Source organism: Perna viridis, chromosome 4, assembly GCF_037379345.1.
Source record: "Perna viridis isolate PV_CMFRI_1.1 ecotype Kerala chromosome 4, ASM3737934v1, whole genome shotgun sequence".
Classification (NCBI taxonomy): Eukaryota; Metazoa; Mollusca; class Bivalvia; order Mytilida; family Mytilidae; genus Perna; species Perna viridis.
Window position 1 is genome coordinate 40,577,622 of NC_142448.1, and position 25,043 is coordinate 40,602,664.

The 25,043-nt window shown below is 31.5% G+C and overlaps 1 protein-coding gene, 1 long non-coding RNA gene and 1 pseudogene across 11 annotated transcripts; 1 reads left to right on the top strand and 2 right to left on the bottom strand.

Moving 5' to 3' along the window:
• Nucleotides 1–295: 295 nt before the first annotated feature.
• LOC148620083 (uncharacterized) lies at nt 296–10,483 on the bottom strand. The gene is made up of 5 exons (XM_088580667.1): nt 10,237–10,483; nt 6,067–8,018; nt 5,325–5,417; nt 4,775–4,894; nt 296–3,525 (listed from the first exon to the last, which is right to left on the bottom strand). Exons 2-5 carry the CDS (start codon nt 6,394–6,396, stop codon nt 3,109–3,111), a joined length of 960 nt encoding a protein of 319 aa, XP_088436793.1. The 5' UTR covers nt 6,397–8,018; nt 10,237–10,483; the 3' UTR covers nt 296–3,108.
• Nucleotides 10,484–10,531: 48 nt separating this feature from the next.
• LOC148620084 (uncharacterized) lies at nt 10,532–24,242 on the top strand. 9 transcript variants are annotated; one of them, XR_015921711.1, is made up of 6 exons: nt 10,532–10,679; nt 16,272–16,389; nt 16,721–16,908; nt 17,109–22,090; nt 22,551–22,605; nt 23,870–24,242. It is a non-coding gene; the product is annotated as an uncharacterized LOC148620084 (long non-coding RNA). The 9 variants fall into 9 exon arrangements; XR_015921717.1 differs by having other exon boundaries at nt 10,535–10,657; nt 16,272–16,315; nt 16,610–16,908; XR_015921719.1 differs by having other exon boundaries at nt 10,535–10,657; nt 16,272–16,315.
• LOC148620085 (uncharacterized) lies at nt 11,802–15,372 on the bottom strand (annotated as a pseudogene). Its single transcript, XR_015921710.1, has 2 exons — nt 14,588–15,372; nt 11,802–14,156 (listed from the first exon to the last, which is right to left on the bottom strand). The product of XR_015921710.1 is annotated as an uncharacterized LOC148620085 (transcript).
• Nucleotides 24,243–25,043: the final 801 nt, after the last annotated feature.

Sequence of the window (25,043 nt, forward strand, 5' to 3'; positions counted from 1 at the left end):
TCAATAATATCAGAAGCGCAGAGGCCTTTCATTCTTCCTGCTAAATTTTGTTGTGTTGTATACATTATTATGAAAAGTGTTGGATCAAAATCAGAGGAAGATAAAGATTTTTTTTAAAATGTGGTAAGTCAACAATAAGAAAGCATTACCCAAACACATCGAAATAGGAAGGGAAAATTGCGCACAGAGATGATTCAATGAGGACAGCACAAAACAAGAAATTTTAGATTTTTAGGGTATTTGTTAATTATGATATTATGATAAACAGATAAGTCTGATTGCTAAGTAAGTAAAATATGTTTTACATACTTTAATATAAAGTACATAAACATTACAAACATAAAATCATAACTAAAAACAAAAACAAAACAAAATAAACAAAAAAGCAAAAGCAAAAATACAACAAACAAACAGAAAACATGTATTAATGAGAGCCAGAGTTCCTTCAATGAATTATATTTGCCTAAAAATGAATAATCCCCATTTTTATTTAAATATTTTAAAATTGTTTTGGCATTTAACCGTTTAACTCATGCTAGGAATTATTAAAATTATCATTTAAAGTAGTTTGTTTCTGATTCAATATTGAAGTTACTGATACAATTCCTACCTTAACCCTCTTTTAACACATATGAATTGAAATCCTAATTTTAAAGGATTGTCAACGCATCACTGGTCATAGTCTAGTTTATTGTTTTTACTTAATCGTATTACAGGAATATAAAAAAAAAGAACAAAAACAAAAGTAAGCTGAAGGGTCTACAAATTACGTGCTTACGAAGCAATATTACATGGTCCAGTTTTACATTTCATAGCGAAAACTTTTAATATCAGGGATTGCATATATGTTAATTAAAGAAACGGAGAAAAAGAATCACGTTCATTGTACTGAATATCTAAGCCTATATCAAATCGGAGTAATACTTAAATATAGTTTTGATACTTTTTTTAATACATGTAATTAAATATCAATAGCTGTCTGATGGGAATTCGAATTATTCAAATTCAGATAAATGTTAACCGAGGTTGTCTGCGATTTATAAGGCTTACATTTCTCGTCGGATTTTGATTCGTTGATAAGTCCGCTATTTTGAGAATACCCTGCAAGCCGAAATTCATTTTTATTGTGACGCCATAAATGTCGCATGTTTTATTTTACTCATGGTTGAAATATTTTAAACGCATTATGAATACTTTACTTGGATATAAAATGGAAATACCCATGTCTGAACAGTATTGAATTATTCATTCACGCATTTCCCGAAAGATAGTAATTAGAAAAAAATCAGAAATCGCTAATGGACATAACTATACTTCAGATTCCATATGTAACACTGAAAATTGCACATGAAGTGAATATTGGACAGTAACATTTAAAAGAAATGTCTTATATGTACAATACCACACACCAAATTGTTACTCCCGTAGTGGTATTAATTTAAGGTGGATCCTGAAAAATTCGAAAGATCTTTTGGAGATAATCAGTTCAAGACTATTATCTGAATATACTTGTATTAAATTCTATGACTTTTTAACACTGTATACTCCTATTCTCCATACTCAGATAACGTCCCCACTTAAATCATTATACATCGTTGTTTTTTTTTAAAAACAAAAAAATGGTACACCTAGATACAAATATATAGTTCTTGGTAAAGATTCCTCATACTTTGTAAGAAATAATAATTCCAAATCATCTTCCAAATATACAGAGGAAGATGTTTACAAAATTCTTGAATTTTTAAAGGACCACATATTTGTCCAGTGTGGTGGACGTGTTTTTCAACAGACGACCGGCATTCCAATGGGAACAAAATGTGAAAACTTTGCGACAAACTTGATGACTTTTCATTCAGAATTGTCAACTTTTCTTTCATCTGTGGAAACATCCCTTCAGCAACTGCGTATGGAGTATTAATATCACAACTCATAAGTTTTGCCAGAGCTTGCCGAAACTACGCAGACTTTTTGTATCGTGCTAAAACTTTAACAAATATGCTTATGGAACAGGGTTATGTTGCTGCAAGATTGAAGTCATCACTACAGAAGTTTTATGGTCGTCATCATGAACTCGTGAATCGATATGGTGTATCTATCTGCACCATGAAAACCGATTTATTCAACGGGTCATAGTTTTCCTTTCCTCGTTTTTCTACCCCAGACTCGACTTTTTATGAGCAACTCGGCGGGTGTTTCCCTCCCGGTGCAACTGGTCCATGCATGCTCACAGTTTTTAGTGTAGTCCGATTTGCTCATTTGCTTTTGTTACTTTGTATGTATGATTTAAGTTAATTTATGTTCTTTCTTGTGTATGTATGTTTTCCATGTCTGGCCTTTGTCCTTGGATTACATTCTTTTGATTACCGGTGTAACATTGGTTCCCTTGATTAGTCTTTTAAAACTACACTGATTGACCAGCAACATATATTTAGGTTTGGTGTTTCATTTATGTCAAAATAAGACCATTCTTGTTAAGTGATTTTATTTAAAACAATAAAGTTATCCAGACTACCATACTCATGCTGGACGTACTTTACTATGTTTATGTGAAATAGACCGTTGTTAAGTCATACAAAGGATTTTCATACCAAAAGAAAGCAAAAACTTTGTAAAACAACTGAGCGGTATAAAAACGTTCATGGAAATTCATGGATTGAATAAAAATAGAATGAAAAATGGATAAAACAACCCATGTTTCTTCATAGATTAAATAGGAAAACATAATAAAGAAACAATTTTACCACGACATGATTAGCTCCATTTCAATAAGTGTGTAATAGTAATTGAATCAGAATCAAACAATTTTCTTTAATTTATTTGAACCATTTGTGTGAAAATCACAAACCAATTAGTATGTTTGACTATTTAATTATGTACATTTAAAACATTAACAACGGCAAAAATGATAAACAAAATAACAGAAACCAAAAAAAAAAAACAAAAAACAAAAACAAAAACAAAAAACAAAAACAAAAACAAAAAACAACAAAATAATAATAATAATAATAATAATAACAGTATGTAGATATGTGCAAAATAGTGCAACTACAAGAAATCAAAACATGAAAGCTCTTTGTAAAGTAACCAAGAAAGCCATTCTTTTTAAGGTCAGATGATAGTAAAGCATTTTCTAGGTATATGACCTTCAAGCACAACTTCATCGTATTCTGATGCATATTTGTTGAATAAAGGTATATCTTCATCATGCGAACATCTTATGAATTCATCTCTTTTCGTTTGACTTCTTAAGTCAATAATTTGAACTGACGATGGTAACTTCGCCACATCTATTTTAATTGTTGTCATGCATCCATGTCGATACTTTTTCGAACGCTTTTTTAACCTAATTAATTTATCGATTGCCCCTTCAGATGATGAAGTTGATATAAATCTAGTGCGCATTCCTTTACTCCCATTAGCAACGTGTGAAATAATTGATTCATTTGAAAAGCAATGTTTTGCGCGTATCCCGTCTGAAGACAATTCTCCATCTCTAAGAAGCCTGAATAAGTATGGGAAATCAGCCTATAAAGTAAATATTAAACATTTATAGCAAGATTTTGAGAAAGTACAATGTCATCATGACCTATACACTGGCCTATCAATAATAACAATTGACTTAACCATGCATTCTTTGAAACCAACAGCTAGTGAAAATGTCATTTAACAATTAGAGTGGAACATTGGTGGTCTTATTAAATCTTTCATTAACATATACCCAATCATGTAGTTTGATGTCACGTGGTAGTTTATGTATTCATCTTTCTATAATGTTTTGAAACAACAAATCTTTAGTTTCGATGTTCCATTGGCCACTTCATTAGCCATCAGCACCATGAAAAATGATTTATTCAACGGGTCATAGTTTTCATTTCCACGTTTGTCTACCCCGGTCTTGACTTTTTATGAGCAACTCGGCGGGTGTTTCTAGAAAAGCAGAGGACGCTTACCATACCGGTGCACCTGGTCCATGCTCCCAGTTTTTAGTGGAGTCCGAGTTGCTCATTTATTTTGTTACTTTGTATGTATGATTTTAGTTACTTTATGTTTTTTGTTGTGTATGTCTGTTTTCCATGTCTGGTCTTTGTCCCTGGATTACATTCTTTTGATTACCGCTATAACCTTGGTTCCCTTGATTACTCTTTCTAAACAAAAGGTTTCAAATCGTACTTTATATTCTTTAAACGCAATGGTGCGACAAAGGCCATGGCCAAAGTTTAGTAAATATATAGCAAGTTTGTAATGAAATAATAGAAATAATAAAGCATTCTCAAATTGTGCTTATATTTTCATACCGCTTGAGCGGTATGGAAAAAAGTGTTCTCATCACTAGTTACTTTTTTGTCCTCGGAATTCGATTTGATTAGAAATCGATTATCTTGAACTCCATCTCGAATTGCCTCGATTGCCATTGTAGATATATTACATTTAAACGATATAATTTTGGTGTTTTCTTACCTTAAATAAGAATTATGAAGGGACTCGGGAAGATATGAAGTGAAAAAACCTTTGAAATCATCTGGTGTCTTTTATTTGGAATGTTTGTGTGACGTCAACGTCAACGAATCGGAATCATAACGTTTCGTGCGCTTTTCTTTTTTTGGGGGGTATTTTTAACGTTTTTGGGGCATTAGAGAGAAAAAAAATCCACATCCAAAGCTTGTTGAATATGAATTTATCACATCGCTACAATTTTATAGTTTGAACCGCTCACCCAACCTTAATATATGTTGCTAATCAGCTCGTTATAGTTATTGATTTTATATATACTTACTGCCTCAGGTCGCTTTGGTGTTTCTTCTATTTCTTCACTACTACTTCTATCTGCATCAACGGAGCTTTCAATTTTAACTCCATCTCCGATCGATTCTTGATCTACAGAGGTCATGACGCCCTTTAAATCAAAGTCAATGTGTCCAAGATATTATTTAATTCAAAATAACGGAATTGGTTAAGAATACTAACTACACGATTACGAAACTTGTTACATTTTGTAATTTGTGATCATAACAGAAGACTTAAACCATGCCTTCTCATCATTAATATGACCATACCCTCCAATTTCTGTTTCAAAGCCAAATTGACCATGAACCTGACTTACCACTAAATGAATTAAACTGTAAGATACCATTAGTGTGGTTTGTGTAAAAAGAAAATACTGTATAAGATACACACAACATTAGTTAACTAACTTATTTAAAAAAAAATCAAACAGTTTCGCATATGCAGTAATTTTTTTAAACTTTTACGATCGAGATGCTGTAACTGACATGTCAAAAAGTTAAAGCATGGAGATGGTTTAAAATATAAATACAATTACTCACACTTCCGGATAATCCATTTTCTTTTATTTCTATCACTGCAGCTGTGGTACACGTACATTCATTGTTTATCTTAGCATCTTCATCAATACTGCCCTAGAATGAGGCAAAAGTAAGTTTGCAAAAATGTTGAACGTTGTTTTTGTTGAGCTATAATATTCACACTATAATGTGCGTTAATATCTTTTTAAATAAGATGAACAAATCGAATTTCAAGAAAACACGCAAATTTAGAAAAAAAACAAATTTAATGTACACGACAGAAACACCAAAAAAAAAAAAAAAAGAAAGTGGGGATTTGACATTGTTCAATATGTCAATCGAAGTAGTTCCATGATTATGTAGGGTTGTTATATTCATATAACATATTCAATTAACATGATGACTTAGACACCCGAGACAGAAAAATCTTGACTTTTTGACATAGCGGTCTACAAAGATAGGCATATGTTGAAAAAAATAATAATCCAAGAATTGTCTTTGGCGACAAATTGATTCGTAAATTAGAGGTTTACAGGTAACTGAAAATTACCATGAAGTTAATGAGTCCGCAAGCGACAACCAAACCATTTTAGAAATTAAATCTGATTAGCTCCAAATTCTTTTAACCTTGTAGAACGTTAAATCAAACGGAAGAATTCTTATTCTTTATCTTTGTGATTGTATTTTTACATCGCTTAAACAGATTGTTTAGAAAACCATTAAATTATGTATATGTAGTGATACCTTAATATATACAACCCACCTTTTCCTCTTTACTGCTTTTAGTCGCATTCGAAACCGTGGTGATTAAATAACTATCATCTGTTAAAATTCTTGGTAACCCCTCCGAACCATCGAGTTTCTGTTTTTTTGTTTCCGAATATTCTTCCTCGTTTTTAATTGGAAACTTCCTTTTGTGGGTTTGTTTTTCTTCACTTCTATTATCACTTTCATTAGTAATATTACGCTTTTCATTACTTGAATCCGTCGACGTTAGATGGATTTCAGACATTATAGCTGTGCATGTATTATGTCCAACGTCTCCATTTGACATAACATCGGGTAGCCTTCCTTTGTTTTCCTGATCTTCCATTTGGTCTAAAATGCTGACTTTAAGGTTACAGACCACCAATTCAACCAATGAGCATTTGGAACGTACGCAAAAATAGTCCTACTATAAATTGTATTTTAGTTACAACTGATATAAATGGAACACAATATTCAAACGTGTACTGCTGTCTTAATGTCAAGTTAGGACTTTATACAGGATAATATCCTTTCTTAATTCTGCTTTCACTTCTTATAAACATACGCTTTCCGGCAATATATTTCTAAAGTGAAAGTAAAAGCTAATAAGGAAGTTACATTGTACGTAGATATCTCAATATTTAAACACCTATTGGTATGCTTAATATATATATATACGTTAACATTCTTGGTCAAGATTTCTATTCAAACGTTTAAATCGCTAAGGGTTTTTTAATTTAATGTCCTTGAATTTTACGAGTACACGCCTACAAAGTGACACGAAAATGTATTAGAAATTTTCTAAAAATTAAAAATATATTAGAATAAAAAAATGTAGATTTTCAAACTAACGGAAAACTGATACAACATCCTTGTTATTGTTAGATGCATGTGGATAATGTTATTTATTTAGACGTAATATACCGCTAGATTACAAAGAATGTACTGTATTTTAATAAGCAAGTCAATTCGTTCGTAACATTATCTTTTGTTGCTTTTTTAGGTAATGAAAAATGTTTTTTTTTAATACGTCTTTGGTAAATTTATTATAAGGTCACGCATTTGTGAATAAATCAATTTGTTTTGATATTGTTGCACAAATGATTTATTCAATCTGAAAGTACCTAAGTTATGCCAAACGTTTTTTTGTAGTTTTAAGAAGGTTCATGAGAGTCAATGCTACGCCAGTTTCCACAGATTCCGATATAGCTTAAACATTGTCTACTATACATGACAGGTATTTTGTTGTACCAGCAGATTTAGTACAAAACATTGTAGAAAAAAATGCGTAATACTTGGTAGAGATTATTGATAATTTGCAAAACGATTCTGCATTGTCTTTATCCCGAAATTGATGTTGTAAAAAAACTAGTTTTTAGATCGACAATATATTTTTAAGTGTGGCCCGTGCGGGTCCGTGTAACAAAAAGAAAAGACCCACAGCAGCGCTTAACTTGACGTAAAAGGCGACTAAATATTCCTCAGAACCCTAGCCGGGGGTTTGGGCCCTCTGTCCACAGATCAACTGGGTTGTATGGGTGGAATGGATAACACTGGCATATTCCATGCTGCCGGTCGTCAGGCCAAATCTGAGTGCAAACCATAGTTGTGCAACGTGGTGGGACGGTTGCCACGTACGTTCCTCACACGTTAAAGAACCCTTCTTGGGTATTTTATCGGAGTAGGAACACGAGGGTAAATTGCCATCCTCTCCCTATTTCCTGTGGCAATCAAATTTGTCGACTCCATTTCATTGTGTCCCATTCCATTTGTTTTTAATTTCATCATCATTCCATGTTCATTTTATCACACATTCCATGTTCATCGCCAGCATATAGCTGAAATATTGCTGCTCGGCCGTTAAATCTCAACAATCAACCAATTATATTTTTTCATGGTAGTTTACGTTTGTCAACGGACAGACGGCATAGGAACAAAGTGTCTTACTTGCTGAGCTATACTTTCATTCTGAAACAACATATATTTGTTCTAATAAAATAACGTTTTTTTTCTATAAAAAATCCTACAATTTGGGATTTAATACATCACAACTACCCAGAAAAAGTTGACTACATTCACTATTAACTCATCATCATAGCTTGATCCACCCTTAGCGATGGATTGAAAAAAAAGATCATAAAAAATATAAATACATGACAAACGCTATGATTTGTCCTTCCGTAATGTCAACCTTCCTTTTATTAGTAGCAAAATCCTTTCAGCACCTGTGTTTGGATTTCTAAAATCACAACACATTAGTTATGTCATAGGGTAACGAAACGGAGATTTTTTTTCTGTCGTGCTGGACATTATACACTTTAATTTAGTTTCGGTTTGAAATCAATTATGTTTAACACAAGAAATTGATTAAAAAACATATCGTCACATAATGAAATTTAGGTCATTCAATCAGCAATGTTAAAGATATGTAATTTATTAATGAATTAGTAAAAACAAGAATGAGATAAACGGAAGCCTTCATAATGATAAATCGTTTTTGACAAGGTGTATAACGACAAAACTAATATTAAAGACTTATTTGTGTACTCACGGAAGTAAAGTTAAGGCCTTTATTTTGCCGGCATTGCGTTTTGGAAAAAGAAAAAAAAACACTTGTTTAATAGTCTATTCAACTATAGTTAATGTATTTTGTTATTAAAAGGCATGACATTCTAACTTCATTAAATCAATTAAGTCCGGATCATAAATCCGGTATCGGCTTCCATAGGACAGTTTTGCGGTTATTTTGAATTTTATCAAGATTTTATTATTATTCAAATATGTTACATTTGCACTGATATTGAACAATGCATTACTAGAAATAGTATATACAACGTCTCAGAATGTGAATATTCGCTACACTGCTCCATCGGATCAAATTGATACAGGGAAGATATGTAAACGTATAGATAGGTCTGAACACATCCCAACGATGTTAAAACAGTCAAAATTGGCGATACAAATTATTGGTCGTTCATTCCGCGGGACTCGAACTTGTACCGCTGTGACATCTATGGCAACATCGCGTGCACAAGCCTTTAGAGAACTAAAGAATAAATCAGATACCAAATATGTACAATCTTATTTGGAAAAAGTATGCTCAAGTCTTTTTTAATTGGGCTTAGGATATAATTTGAACGCCTTTTCAACACACCATGTCGTTACTGTTCTTTTTTTAAAATTTATCAGTAAAGAGAAATTACAACAGGGAGTGAGGTATCAGTATTTTCAAGACACGCGAATATGGATCTTATGGTCATTGGTACGATGCCATGTACATGTATTCCAGTTGAATGCAACCTTTGAACGTATAATGAACAAGTCTATATATGTTTTCAATGGTCTATGAAGTAACACCTACTGGTCCAATTCAGATAAACAACTCGGAAAATATGTCTTGACCAATAACGAACGTCAAAAACAATAGCTATTCTAAAGCAATACTGCTTCTGAATCGCTGCATTCATTAATTCACATATACATGAATTTGAAGACTACATCCCTTCAACAGACATTGTAATATAGACTTGTGTATAGGTGCTAATATATAGTTGACAAAAACACCAAGGGCTTAGAACTGAATGCAAATGATATATTTTTTTCTGGGATATAATATATATATTTTATCAATCAGTTTTGTGACAAAATGAACATTATGTTAGCATTTTTATTTCTTTGGGTTTATTTTGTTTGCTTTTTTTGTTTTTGTCTATGTTTTGTATTGTTTTGTTTTGTCTTTTTGTTTTTGTTTGTTTTTTTTGTTTGTTTGTTTACTTTTTTTTTTGGGGGGGGGAGAGATTCTTTTGTCCAACTTCAACACGGCTGTTCTAAACTTCAATATATATATAATCGTCTCAATAATAGTCAAACTAATAGTCAACATTCACTCTTACGGGGTGATGGATCGTTAAAAACTATGCGAAACATAACAATAAATTAAATAAACGTCTAAATATAATTAACATCACCAGAAGATGGTAAAATTTAAATAGAATATTTCGCATAACTGATATCCTTCCTCAGCATAAAACTCATAAAACTATATGAGTTATACGGCCGAGCAGGAATATATGATTTTCCGTAAGTAAAGCTGTATCAAAGTAAAACGCGTACGTTCTTATAGGTTTCCGAACATATACCACTTAAATGTGAGGAAAATGACACCTTTAACGCTCCGAAGAAATACCTTTTAGAATTCTTGTCAGTCCTGTCACAAATTAACTTCCAAAATTATAAATTTGTTAGGATACACAGTTTATGTTGTCCTACATGTTACATGTTGTAATGCATTATCATAATTGTCATGGTCGGAAATACATATAGTCATGGGTTGTGATGGTCCAAAATGTACTTAAGTCGAATCGTCCGGTAGCGATAAGCTGGTTTGGTTATTTTTGTAAGCATTTGTGGTTTGACCATCCCATCTTGGGAAAACCTAACAGTCAATGTGTGGTGACTGACGATTTTAATTGTACATTTGACGTTAAATTTGATATAATCCCTATTTCGGTGCGCAGTGAACCAGGTACTAATAATAAAACTATCGACACTGTCAGGAAGAGATAATCCGATCAAAGGAAATATACATTTAGTAGATGCATTTCGAAGTATGTACTCGATTACATGTTTGTAAGTAGAGAACATTTACGTATTATTTTACTTGCTAAAACGTACACTTTCCCTTTAGTGACCATGATTTGATTACAATACAAATCAAGTCTGAACAGATTATGGAAAATAAATACTCCAATGATAATTACGGAGATGTGTAGAAATATTCTTGTGACTTTCTTGGGTACCTGGAAAGGGGATTATGTGAACATTTCAGAGTTGTGGGAGGCTACACTATCCAGATTAAAAGTGTTCCTATTGTAGTCTAAAGAATAAAAATAAGAAAAAAATAATTAGATATAGAAAAAAGAAGTTAGACGACGAGAATATTGAAATGTTATAAAATCGAAGTAAAATTCCCAAACTGTCAACTGATAAAGTTTTTTTTTTCACAATACCATCATTTCGGTTATAATATGAAATAAATACTATTTTTTATGTGAAAAATATTCACTTCTGTTTAATTTGAATCATTGTGAACATATTTTCCATGTTCCAGGAGAATAAGAATGTTAAAATTTAAGAAAGTATTGATAAAAAATACTATATTTTTAAGTAATTATGCTATTTTTTGCCAATGCGATTCCGTCTAATTGTCTAAAGCAGACAAAATATTGCATTGTGATATGAAAAATGTTCATTTGTATTATACGTGGTACATTGTATTATTATTTTTACTACACTATAATTTTATAAATTTAGGGTTAAAGATACTCAATTCTTAGATTTTACCTCAAGCGGTACGATCTTATTTGTCTAAAAACGTAAATTTAGCATTTGCATTATATATGGTAAATTGCATAATTAATTTTACTGGTGAAGAAGTATGAAAATATTGAAATTTCATGAATTTTGGGTAAAAGATACTTAATTCTTAAAGAAATGGATCATTGGAAACATATTTTCTTCATTGCCCGAAGACCATCTAATTGGGAAAACATTTTCACTGGTCTGGATGTACGAAAATATTGAAATGTCATAATCTCCGGGTAAAAGATACTCAATTCTTAGATAATAGTGTACATTGTATTTGTGACTTATGCGATACCAAATATTTGCTCTGAATATGAAAGGAAAGTATTTTGGTATGTAAAAAATGTCCATAGTTGTTGTTGATTATTGGGAACTAATTTTCTTCATTCCCCTAGAATGAAATACCAAAATTTGATAAAGTATTTGTAAAATATTTTATTTTGAAATAATTTAGCTATAATAACTAATGTGATACCATTTTATTTGTCTAAAAAATATTACATTGCTGATAAGAAAAAATGTCCATTTTAATTATTCATGGTACATTGCAAAAACATTCTCTCTGATTTGGATTTTAAAGTTCATGAAATTAGGGTTGTTTATGCTAAATGTTTAGACAAAAGAGAATATTTGTCTCGTGCGAGACCATCTAATTGCTCTGAATATTAAAAGAGAAAAATTTATATCTGGAAAATGACCATACTTGTTGTATATTGATCATTTAGATTACATTTTCTTCATTCCAAGAGAACAAAAATATATCAAATTCTCAGAAAGTATTGCTTAAACATACACTATTGAGAAGTAATTTAGCCATTTTATGTAATACGACACCACCTTTTTTCTCTACAAAAGTAAATGTTGCATTTTTTGATAATGAAAATGTCCATGTTGTATTGCATGTATTATACATGGTACATTGCGAAAACATCTTCATTGATCTGGGAGTTTAAAATTATTGAAATGTCATAAAATTGGGGTAACATATACTCAATTTTAAGATAATAAAGTAATCTTGACTAATGCGACACTGCTCTGAATATAAAAAAAAAAAGAAAAATAAGTGAAAAATGTCCATATTTGTTGTATATGGATCACTGGGAACATTTTTTCTCCATTCAAGAAGAATAAAAATGCCCAAATTATTGGTAAAAATACTTTTTTTGAAATAATTTTATCGGTTTTAATTGATGCGATACCATTTTATTTGTCTAAACAAACGGAAGAAAATATTGCATTGTTTATATGGAAACAATGTCCGTTTTTATCGTACATGGTAAATTGCGAAAACATTTACAGTGGTCTGGGAGTACGAAAATATTGAAATTTTATCAAAGTGGAGTAATACAGTGTATATATTCAATTTGAATTCTCAAAAGACAAACAATCAACTATAGTGCGGAAAACGCTTCCCCGAGCATTACAAATTGTTGGCGTATTTCATTATATGTACAAATTATGTTCGAAAGTTTGAAACCAATTAGTTCCTACATGTACTAATTCCTGACAAAAATATTATCTCTTCAATATAAAAGGAATATTGATTTTGGCATAAAAAACGTAATTACAACGGTTTTCGCAAAACTGATCTGCCATAAAGGAGCTATAACAAAAAAAAAAAAAAAATAATAATAAAAAAAAAAAACATCCGCCCGTGGGAATGGGATTTTTGAAATTCTCGAAAAATTTGGGGAGGATATATGTGTGTGTCCAACACAATTAGTAATGAGTTGAAATACATTGTAGTTAAGAATCGGGCAAAAATAATAACCCGTATATCAGAATGACACTCAGTAATACAAATCTGTCAGATTTATACAGACATTTCAACATTAATTTACAAAATGTAATTAGTTGTATACTTCCCCTTCTGTCTTCCTTGGATCCTGCATGTGACATATTTTTTTGCAACTCAAGATCAAAATTTAAACATATGTAAAAGTATGAGAAAAAATATACCTTATGTGTATTTATTGATCAAATCTATTCAAGCGACCAGTCTTTATGTCAGTTTATGAATCCCATTTTTTATTTGAATATGGGTATACATTTGATAAATTATTTTCGTTTTTTTATAAGTGCGTAGGCCGTTTTTTTGCTGTTGTTTTGTGTTGGCATATGGTCCAAACAAATTACAAAATTATAATTCTGTATAATAAAAAAGTCTGTTTTGTTATAAAATATGTTTAATGTGAAACGCGTTTTGTTAGATCCACTTCCCCTTTTTAACATGTTGTGCACGTTCTCAACAAAACCAGTTGTCTTCCTCGTCAATATCATAGTCGTCAAATTAAGAGGCATAACAACTACCATTCGAAACAGATCCAGTGAATTTCGAAAGCGTTAGATATGACAACGGAACCATGCCGGTAAGTAATACCTCAGAATGTCTCTCGGCAAATTTATTAAATTTTGCATTTATATCAGTGTCTCTGACTTTAAACTGATTTCGTAAAGAAGCCTTGTTATGTCAATGATTTTAACATCATCTGGTAAATTTTCAACGTCAATTTCTGCAATGTCTTTATTTCCATATCTGTGGACTTCTCAACTTAAGTTCCCGAAATTTTTCGGCTGCATGACGAGAACTACAAGTTGAGATGTATTGCGATGGTGGTGTTTAGAACTTCCCAAAGCAACATGATATCCAACCTGAATGTTAGCGTTTGGGTTTTTGGCAAACAGGCCGTGTTCTATTCGTTCGCAATCACCTAGAGGCCTGAACAGTTTTGGAACCATCCTCTACAATAATGTCGAAAAACATCTTTTAGTTTTTTATCCAAAAAAAATAAAAAATAAAATAAATAAACAAAAAAAAAAACAAAAAAAAACAAAAAAAACAAAAAAACAAAAAAACAAAAAAAACGTTAATAATACAACACTTTCTTCTACATTTGATGATGCTATTCATTTTTTTGCAACCCCTTTTTACGTGTTAAAAAATAGTAACTACTTTAATAGACCTTACTTTATATCAAAAGTCAAAGTAGAAAGTGGCAGTTTAAGAAAACCAAGGTTATAATATAACATAATGTGTTTTTTTTATTTTTATATATGACAGGGTCCAAAATTAACTGACAATTATCCCGGAACGTTTCTTGTTATATCTATCACACAGTTGTATAACTAAATTTTAGATGTTTGTTTAAGTATATATTGAAACGTTTACTTACCGCTTCGGGTCTTTTCGGTATTTCTTCAATTTGCTGTTTTGTTGTTGAATCAAAAACATTCTTTTCATCGTTGCGTGTATACATGACTTCCTGATACATCTGGGTCCTTTTGGTGATAAGTTAAATGATGTAGTACTTCCATGTTTAATATATTTAGTCTGGATAAACTTGATATGGAGATCATCATAATTCTGATTATATTGTAGAGGGTACATAAATTACCGGTTTCGTGTGCGCGACTTAAGCTTGGCACACACACTTAATTGACGCCTACTTTGTTATTGGAATGCAATCTAAATCTTAAACAAATTACTTTAGTTATTCGGCACGGCAATACAAGAGTTTAATATGAAAATATTCACAGCGAAAACATTAATTCTACTTTCAGTTATATTTTCCATATTCCAGAGCAAGGGATCTCCAAAAATTAATGTCGTTTATGTATATCAACAGTTTTAAAAATAAGCTATCTAGGCTATGATACTATTTAAACACTCAACATACCTTATGTATTATATTACATTGTATTGCTCATTGTTTGGATATTTAAATACCAACAGTTTCATATAGGCGTATATGTATTTATTTGCATTTTGCTTTTTTAGAAAACCTGGTTAATCGACTTGGGAATTTTTGAATTTATTGAAAACCATTTTCAATGAACTAGGTCTTTTATTTGTTTTGTACACTATGAGATAATAATGATGTTATTTAAATCATCAATTGTCGTGTTACGAATATACAAATATCACTAGTTCATATATTACAGGTTAATAACTACATCAAATGATTAGGGCGAGATATAATTTATGTACATGTTTCTTCGGCAAAGGAGTTTCTTTCATGAACAGTCCCGCAAAAAAAAAAAAAAAATGTGAATACTTCATTTTGTTTTCTCATAATTATTTTATGCAATTACCCATCCTTCATAGCAAATATGTTCTAAACTTTCATTATCACTGGAATATCATTTTCTGAAATTACAATTTTACGGGAGCGTTCTAAAAGGTCTCAAACTAAGAACACGCTATAATTAGGAGTGAGTTGAAGTTATACTTTGACAATTTTAGGCAAGAATTGTGTCGAATTTTGTAAATGTTTGTTATTCTTCCATCATTGGTTGAAAATTGGGCTGAATTATTACAACTATCAATAAATAAAGTGAGAAAAAAAAAGAGTCAATTCAATTTCAAATGTGTAATAATTAGGACTGTTAAATATATGTCATGATCACGTATAGTGTTTATCTTGTAATAAGAATATATTTAGGCATCAGCACAAATGTTCATAATACTGGCTATTAGGGATGTTCGCACCCCATATTCAGTCAGTATCGTTAGATTTTCAGACTCTTCTGGTTCAATATTTCAAAGCATCACTTTTTTGCCCAATCACCCCCACCTGTTATATACATGATTTCATTAAACACATCTTAAAATGTAATATGATAAGTTATGTAGTCTTTTTTTTTTAGTTTTTTTATAGATTAAAGCTAATAAGTCAAAATCTATAGAAAACACCAAAAAGTCTTCATCCTGCTACAATTTCAAATGCTAATTTCTCACAAATGAGCACACTGGCTAATCAGTTTCCTGTGTCCATGTTTTTCTTGCAAATACTATTTTGAACGATTTTACAACCCTTTCATATTTTAATATAAGCTATAACTTTTCGTACTCTGTAGATCACTCAAAGATGGGCTTTGGGCTGGTAGATGCATTTGAAGTGGTAAGATTGGCAAGAAGATGGACACTTGTTTCTGATCTCTTAAAATGTACCATTTACGCAACACGCGTCAGCGGGTATGAAAATGCTTCAAATCAACAATAACATTATTAACACAATGTCTAATATGAATAAAATATTGGTTGCTTCCACTTAAACGACACAATTATACAAAACCTAATCGTACGTTGAAAAATAGCATCGTTAATTGAATTTCAATATGATTAGATATTTTTATCTAGTTGTAATTCACTGTACTGTTCCTTTCGATTTTATTAAAAGAAAGTGTTATTTTAGAACTGCCACAAATAGCGAACGATTAGTTGGTGCACTACGAATGCGGAAAGGGGACTTTACCATTCGGAGTTAAGAGAGTGTTCTTGTTGACATTAATGTTGTTTTTTTAAGAGGTGATATGAAAATAAATATTACATCACTGAGGCAAATAAGTAATCATCTTCTCAAACAAAGACCTGCTGATAGAACTTCAGGACCAAGGCGCATTATATAGACTTTCAAATCAATTCCTTCCTGGGACGAAAATCCACGTGGTACGTGGCAGTCATCGGCGATTTTGACATCAAAGAATGAAACGGGTAAGCGTAATGACTTAATGATTTATCAAAATACATTCTTATTTAACAAAGGTTTACAGATATGTTTGGAACTAATTAAACTGCTATCACAGACTCTAAACTTATCAATATATCAAAATTACCTACATACTTGTTTTGGTGAAACCGGTTTTCGTACGACTATAGGTTAATATATTATATTTTTTTGTTTGTGTTTGTAGATCATCTGATTTCCAAGATAGCAGAAGGAATGCAAATAACTTTTAACTGGAGAGGAATCTATAGATTAACAAAAAAAATACTTTAAAGTACATACGATACGATAATAGATACATAAAAATACCATACAAATATTCACACAATTGCCGCATTAGTATATACATATGTCTACCCTGTATAAGTCAATACGCAATCATATCAGCAAATGTCAAAGGCTTAAATCTAAGAAGTTTAATTTGAGATATTTAAAAAAACGTATTATGTTACTTCAGTTCAGTCAGAATTCATAAAGTCTGGCATCTAGATCATTTTACCAGTTTTGCTTGTAGAATTGCTCTCACTGCCCGGCTGATTTTCCTTTTAGGTTTTGATATTTTGCTGTTACAAAGTGGCTCCACTCGTTGGTGATAATAGTCGAATTACATTGACATCGCACACGTGTCTCATAATACCATCACAAATATGATTCGAACACTGTCCTATAGAAACACGTTGATACGACCATAATTCGGTAGCTTAACTTCCGGGGACCATTCAGATATCAATAATATAAAGTTCGGAGATTTCAGAAAATTTTGTTTTGTTCCATGTTCAATCATTGAAAATTGTTTATTCCGCAAAGTTTTATGTTAACTTTTGTTCTTTTATTTTGTAACTGATGCTCAATAACCATTCACATTTTTTTAACATATATAGGAGAAACCTCATGTATGTTACAGTTTGTTCTAGAAACCATTAACGTTTGGGTCATCCTACTTCAAGCAAACAAATTTCGATTAATTATATGTATATATATTTAATTAGTGTTATATTTTTTCCGTAGGGTTATTTTTATAAATATTAACTATACTAAATTCATCATCTTATCAGTAAAAAACAATGTATCATATTGTCGTATGCCAAGACAGCTAGAAGGTATTTATTATGCAAATCATAATAAAGACAGTTTAAGAATATAATAATATACAAAATGTAATGACTCATTACAATAAAAAAAATATTAAAGGTATTATAAAAACATTAAAACACCTCAATGATGTGTAATACAAAAAGGAAATACTACATACTAAATCCTTGAGTCACATGACAAATCAGACACACCTTTAATACAAATATTCCCCACTATTCGATGAAACGCGCGGAAATGTCAGTATTAAATATAATAAATTCATCATCTTATCAGTAAATACAATATATCATATTACCGTATGTCTAGACAGCTAGTGAAAACACAGAGAAAGGGAAGTCAGGAAAAACTGATAATCTATCTTCGAAAGTATCATCTATATATCCATCTTTGCTCCAATAGGACTTCCAACGTCCATGCCTCTTTATACAACACTCATTAACATTTGAAGTAGCAGTCGTGGTAGCGAGCTACAGTCTTCAAAAATGTTCTCTCTTGCAGCTTGACATGCTATAGTATTTCCCTTAGATATTAGATTTTATTTTCTGTACTGATCTGTTTTAAACTGACCGATAAAATATTTTAAATAATCATCAGTGACAAAAAAAAATCTCATTGCATTTTAAAGTACTGATTTCATCGAAACGTAAAAAAAAACAGAAAAACTTAGCACAATCATCACTAAATCTCTTTTCACTAAAAGATCATTTGAATGACCAATTTCGAAAACAAATTTAAGATAATATCACAGGTTACTGGTTCCTTTTTTACAGGTTTACCCTGTAACCTTTTTGCAGACTTGTAAAGAGATGACAAAAGAATTCAAAGTGGGATCTGGTAACCCATGTGTCTTTATGTAGATTTAACATTACCCTTTTTATACACTCTAAGTCCCTCCTAGTGGAACCTTCTAGACTCTTAAATTGAGTCCAATTATCACAAATTATTTCAGAATTATCAAATTAAGAATCTTGTATACAACAATAACCACCAAAGCCTACATCATAAAAACACTCTTCATCAAAAGCATGACTGGTTTGTAAAGTGAATATGCTAGCGCCTTTTTTATTCAAAATTTTGCAATTTTGGTCCCAAAAATCAATTCGAATATATCCTCTGGTGTAAATTTTACAGAAGCTAACCAGCTTGTCCTGGCTAATACAAAACCATACACAAATCTCGTCCTGAAGCGGACTAAATTGCCTAAAACGGCGTACATAGAAATGAATTGCCCACAATGCTTGCCAGATATCTTGCACTGATAAAAACTTTTCTGGAACTAACCTGTTCCAACAAATACTTAACTTGATTCTCAACTTTTCTAATTCTCTCCTTTTTTACAAACATTACACAAATCCTAAAATCCCAAGCGTAATCTAACCAATCTAGCTTTTGGCATGGATGCCAGTGACATTTGTCATACGCAATTAAAAACCCTAAATTTACTAACAGTTCCTTCACGTTATTACTATACTTCAAAGCTTCATCATAGCTTTTCTCTCCCCCCACAAACCATCGTCTAGAAACATGATTATTTTCATGCTTTTAGATTTTATATCTTGAACAACCTCTCTCAATACCTTGCTACAAAACTTTCACGAAAATCTTAAAAAAGGAAAAGTATTCCTGGTGGTCTTGAAAATATCAATATGGTGATAAGCAGATATCAAATCATAACTGTAAATGAAATCTCCTTTATGAAAAATCTCTTTAGCTACACTTCCATCCTCATACTTAAATTTAAACTTAAACAAGTGAGGATACAATCTTAAACGAGTCTAGGTTTACCTGAGCTAGTTATGGGCTACTGTCAAGGGATGAATGACTTTTGGCTTTACATGAACCTCTTTAACACAACCCTTGTTCAATAAACAAGTTATCTCAGAAAAAACAAAAAAAAAAACAAAATTATATTGTAAAAGAACCGAGTTATTTGTTTTATATGTGATGCTCAGTTTTAAAATGTATTCTATAACCGGATTTTATAATTAATGTTCAGTATGTATTGAGTATCTGTGATTAATTTGCATTCATTAAACTTGCCCTTTTATCTACCTACAGGTGCCGATGTTGAAGGATTAATAACACAAATTTTAAATTTATCATCATTTGAACTTACATTCAATAAATTATCATTCCTACCATGATAAATACTGTCCATATGCAAATATTCTACCGTAAAATAATTTGTTTTATCGTCTACTGACTTGCCATTAAAAAACACAAAAGAATTAAAAATATTTAACTTACATTTCTTGTTTCCTGGACAAGAGTCGCTCCAATGGCCATGGCGGCCACAAGTAAAACACCTTCCTGGCTTTAAGGATTTGTCTGCTCATTCTTTATCCTTAATATATGGATACGTCTGCCTACACCTCTTATATTTCTCTGTCTTAGACTTCTTTACTGTTTTCGCTCAGTCACATACAGTTTCTTCAAATTTCATAAGTTGAGCGTCGGATAACTCTAACTGTGATTGTTGTAAGTTGGATTGTAAATTGTTCAGTCTGATTCCATTGGTATAGACATGTTATTTAATTAATCCTGCTTAGTATGAGATACAACATTTTCAACTTAGCCCGCGATGGCCCTGCGAACTGGAGAACTAATCCCGATGTCCATCTTGACACTACGACTGTGCGGGTGAAACTGACTAAATCCTTGAATCACGTGATAAATCAGACGTACCTTTAATACAAATGTATCCTGCCATTCGATGAAACGCGGGAATATTTCATTAATTTAATGCATACCTTATTAATTGCCGAGATATAATTAAAGCATACACATTTTAAGTTCATGTAAAGTTACTACATTTTATCGTCTATCGGTACCAGATATTGATATTGTCACGCTTTGTTTATTTTCACATGTATTTTCAGATTTTCTTTCATTGGAAATACTGAAATTACACAAAGCATATCAGACTGAGGTATACACGTTCATTTCATTTTCAGAAATTAAAAATTTATCCTTTTCAGTGATAGTTTATCAATCATTGTCAGTAGTTTAATATGTTACTTTCTTATGCCCTCATGCGGACATGTAAATGACCTAGGAAGGATTGTTTTATGTGAAAAACGATGGCAAATCTCACCTTCAAAAGTCGTCAGGGATTAAAGTTGTCAGGCGAAAAATGAAAAACGACACTTTTTGTCACAGTTTTCAGCCAATATTTGCAAACTCTAATAGATAGAAAAAAACTTTAATCGTTGAAATGATCGTTAAGATAGTCCTACTAAAGTCTTGTTGTGTCAACATTGTTGGACAACTCCTCGTTAAATTTATTGCTCTTGAAAGACAAACTTTAACAAGGTGAGCGATTCAGGCTCCTTGAAGCCTCTCGTTATGTAAACATGTTTGCACTAAAATAAGAATAAATCAAGGTATGCAAATAAGTATTAAATACACGATTAATGTTCTGGATATTTTCCTGGAAAAATAATGCATACATTTATTCCAATATATATGATACATTCAATTTTTCGTTTTTATTTGTTTTTTTTTCTTTTCTTTTCTTTTCTTTTCTTTTGTTGTGTGTGTGTGTGTGTGTGTGTTGGTCCCAGTATACATGTCACTGGGGACTCGGATAAGTATACACACCTTCATTTGAGGACTCCACTTACAACTGAGGACGTCCTCAGTTTGATTCTGCAGAAAAAATCATAAAATCATTTATTTTCCTACAAAACATATAAAAAACTAAAAAAATAACAGGGTCTCACTTGCAGTCCGTCATCTGTCAATGTACAACGAAGGTGTACGTGTCTACCATATTTTGCCATTTCCCGCAACAAAAACTTTTACACAAAATCTTATTGCGCATGCGTTGATTTTGAAAAAAATATGGCAATAGTCATGTCGTCGAGCAGGGGGCTCAATCTTCCGGTTGCCGCCATGTTAAAAATTTCTGTATGACTTTAAGATTTTATACACAATTTTTTCAAAATGTAATTTCTAGCGATCGAATGGACAGATTAACGTGAAATTATGATATAGCGATTCAGAAAGTTGTAAATTTTGGATTTATCATAAGGAGATACACAAATTCGGTAGATATAAAAAGAAATTAACCAGGTAAGTGGAAAAGCCATGTTTATTATTGTCCTGGTAAAACCGAGCCTTGGTTTTATGAAAAAACTTGATTTTGCCCATTTGAACCTAATGTTTTCATAATTATGATAAGGTTTTACAATGATTTATCATCATTTATGATATTTATTTTCATTTTAGAGAAATTTTATTGATCTAGCTCACATATACAGCTCATTATTCACATGGCTAGTTTGTAGTTCATATTTTGCTAGTCCGCCATTTCTTATGTGTGTTTTTAGGAACCGCCCATTGAAATACATAATGTATGAGATACTCGATCATAAACAAGATTAATTTCATCAACGATATTAATTTCCTTATTATTGATGCAGTTACTAAGGTAGAAATTTAATCATGAAAGGCAGTATTATGAAATTAACCTTCGTTTACAAAATGTACATTTATTTCAAACACATTACCAGTCAAGTTGTCTTAATTACAGTATTAAAAAGATGCTTAGAAACTACAGTACTACAAACCAAAAATAACAGACAACAGTAAGTCAGAAATACATTGTATCAATTGCACTTTACATGTATGTGTATGTGTGTGTGTTTTTTTTTTTTTTGTGGGGGGAGGTATGCTTAAAAATGAAATAAAAAAGAAAGATTGAAATATTCACTTTATGAAACCAAAAAAAAAAACCGATCAATGATTGTCCTAATAAAATTGTTAAAATAATGAAGGCAGGACCTTTTTTCACAAAATAGTAAGGCAGGATAGTTTACAAATGTAGCTCTTCCCATAAAAATCAAATGGTTGTTCCTTTTTTATTTTAATTTATTTCATTTAACCATTCAATTTTAAAATGATTTACAGAACAAGAGGAATCGAACCTCCTACTCATTGCTAAATATGACATGAGTCCACCAGGGAACTGTCATTAAACATGTATTTTCTACTTAACAATGTATTGAATACATACTGAAGTTGCATTATAAAACACAATCAAGTGCGGTATCACAGCTGTTACCATCCTTTTCAATCAGGTCTTAACAAAATAGTACAAGTATACTCGGCGTCACATAAATAACATACTGTTAAAATTTGAATAAAAATATTTTCTTCGACTTTATTGACACCAACCGTCGTTTAAATTGTCTTAAATGACTTGCTCATTCGTTTAGCCAAACAGCTTCTCAAAAACAAGTCGCTTATTAGCTTAAATCATGCGTAACAAATCCTTACGGGAAAATCCCATACTAATATCCGCCATGTTGGTTTTTACGGGACGATTTGTTTACAAACTAAGTGCGTAAGTTCCCGTCGAACTCCGGTGACAATCGTCTGCTTGATCAACTTCTCGGTATTATACGTTGTTCGCGTAAAATAAATCCGAGATATCCGAAATAACGCCGAATTGCATTCTGGGTTCTTCGGTTTTTGGACAAACCATTTAAACGTAAACAACATCTCCTAGCAACCCGATCACTGTAAACATGGCCGACTTTTTACAATGTAAATATTGCCACCTAGAATTAAAATCTGACCGGAATTTAACGATTCAATGTTTAGGGAGAAGCCGTTTGGCTAAACGAATGAGCAAGTCATTTAAGACAATTTAAACGACGGTAGGTGTCAATAAAGTCGTAGAAAATATTTTTATTCAAATTTTAACAGTATGTTATTTATGTGACGCCGACTATACATTGTACATGCAATTTATAATCATATATAGATATTATAAGCTTACAATTATGAAAGCTTTCAATTTTTATATGTATTACATGTATATTGATACTGGTTTGTTTTAATTTTCAGCATCCTAAGCAGTGTGAATTGAATTCATAGACAATGCACATGTATATGAAGCAGAAGGAAACATGACTTGCATGTCAATTATTCAACTGATTTGACCCATTTCAACAGCATATTGGACACACAATGACTTAAATTCAGTAAATGTTTAGTATGGGAGAATCAACACATTATATTTTTGAGCATGAGGAAGGCGCAGATTAAATATTACATGTATTTACCTATTTTCATGGGAAAGTATCTGTTCAAGACTGACTCTTAATATAAAAATGTAAAACAATACAGTTGCAAAAGTTTTCAGTATCTGCTATAAGACATATTGTGGTAAAATGTGATACATTGTACATGTATAATAAAAGAAAATTGAATACATTAAGTATGTTCTTGTTTCTTATATGTGGCAAAGCCCAGTGGAAATTTCATTATTCTGATATCGGGTACATTTACTATATACATTTGTGCATGCATATACAGTATGCATTAAGGTGTCTATCTCTTTTTTTCCACTTGTGTTTACACATTAAGCCAACACAATGGACAGTCCAATTAAACCATACTTTTAAATTTAAACGTAACCATTACTGTGAACAAGGATTTATATATAACTCTGTGCTGTGAACACAAATTTTGCATAACCAACCAGTTTATTACTTAAAGCAGTCTTCTAGGATTCCTATTCCTGTTACCCAGGCCAAGTGAAATTTGGGTCAGGGAAAGTTAGGTACTTGGTTACACTTACCCATGGCAAGTTGAAAACTTCATATGCTGTTAGGATTCGTTTTGTTAGGAAAGCAGTCATTGACTGTGGGAATGTTGATTTTATATGGATTTTTCCCAAGGAAACCTCAATTTTGAAAAATCCTTGAACACTGGACTTAGTACATGTACATTTGTACATATTGGTTTGACCTGGGAATAATATATGTGGTCAGCAGTTTAGAAAATAGAAAACGAAAAAGTTTGACATTTTAAGTTAATAATAACAAAAGTCCAGGAAGCCATGCAGTCAACAGAGGCTAATTTTGGTATCATCGCCTGCGCTTGTGACTTTAGTGTTACAGGAGTGACATACAGGCTTTTCTAATTAAAGTACGTTATTTTTCATTATTCCCAAATGTTACATTAAAAATAAAAATGTAGCATTATACCACTGCGAATATCAGGGATATGTGTATCT

Excerpts from the sequence above, each read along its gene's own strand:
- LOC148620083 (XM_088580667.1), bottom strand. The coding sequence starts at position 6,396 with ATGGAAGATCAGGAAAACAAAGGAAGGCTACCCGATGTTATGTCAAAT. Across the intron at positions 5,418-6,066 it reads AAAGCAGTAAAGAGGAAAAG|GGCAGTATTGATGAAGATGC; the intron begins GTGGGTTGTATA and ends GCCTCATTCTAG. Across the intron at positions 3,526-4,774 it reads CACCAAAGCGACCTGAGGCA|GCTGATTTCCCATACTTATT; the intron begins GTAAGTATATAT and ends TTTACTTTATAG.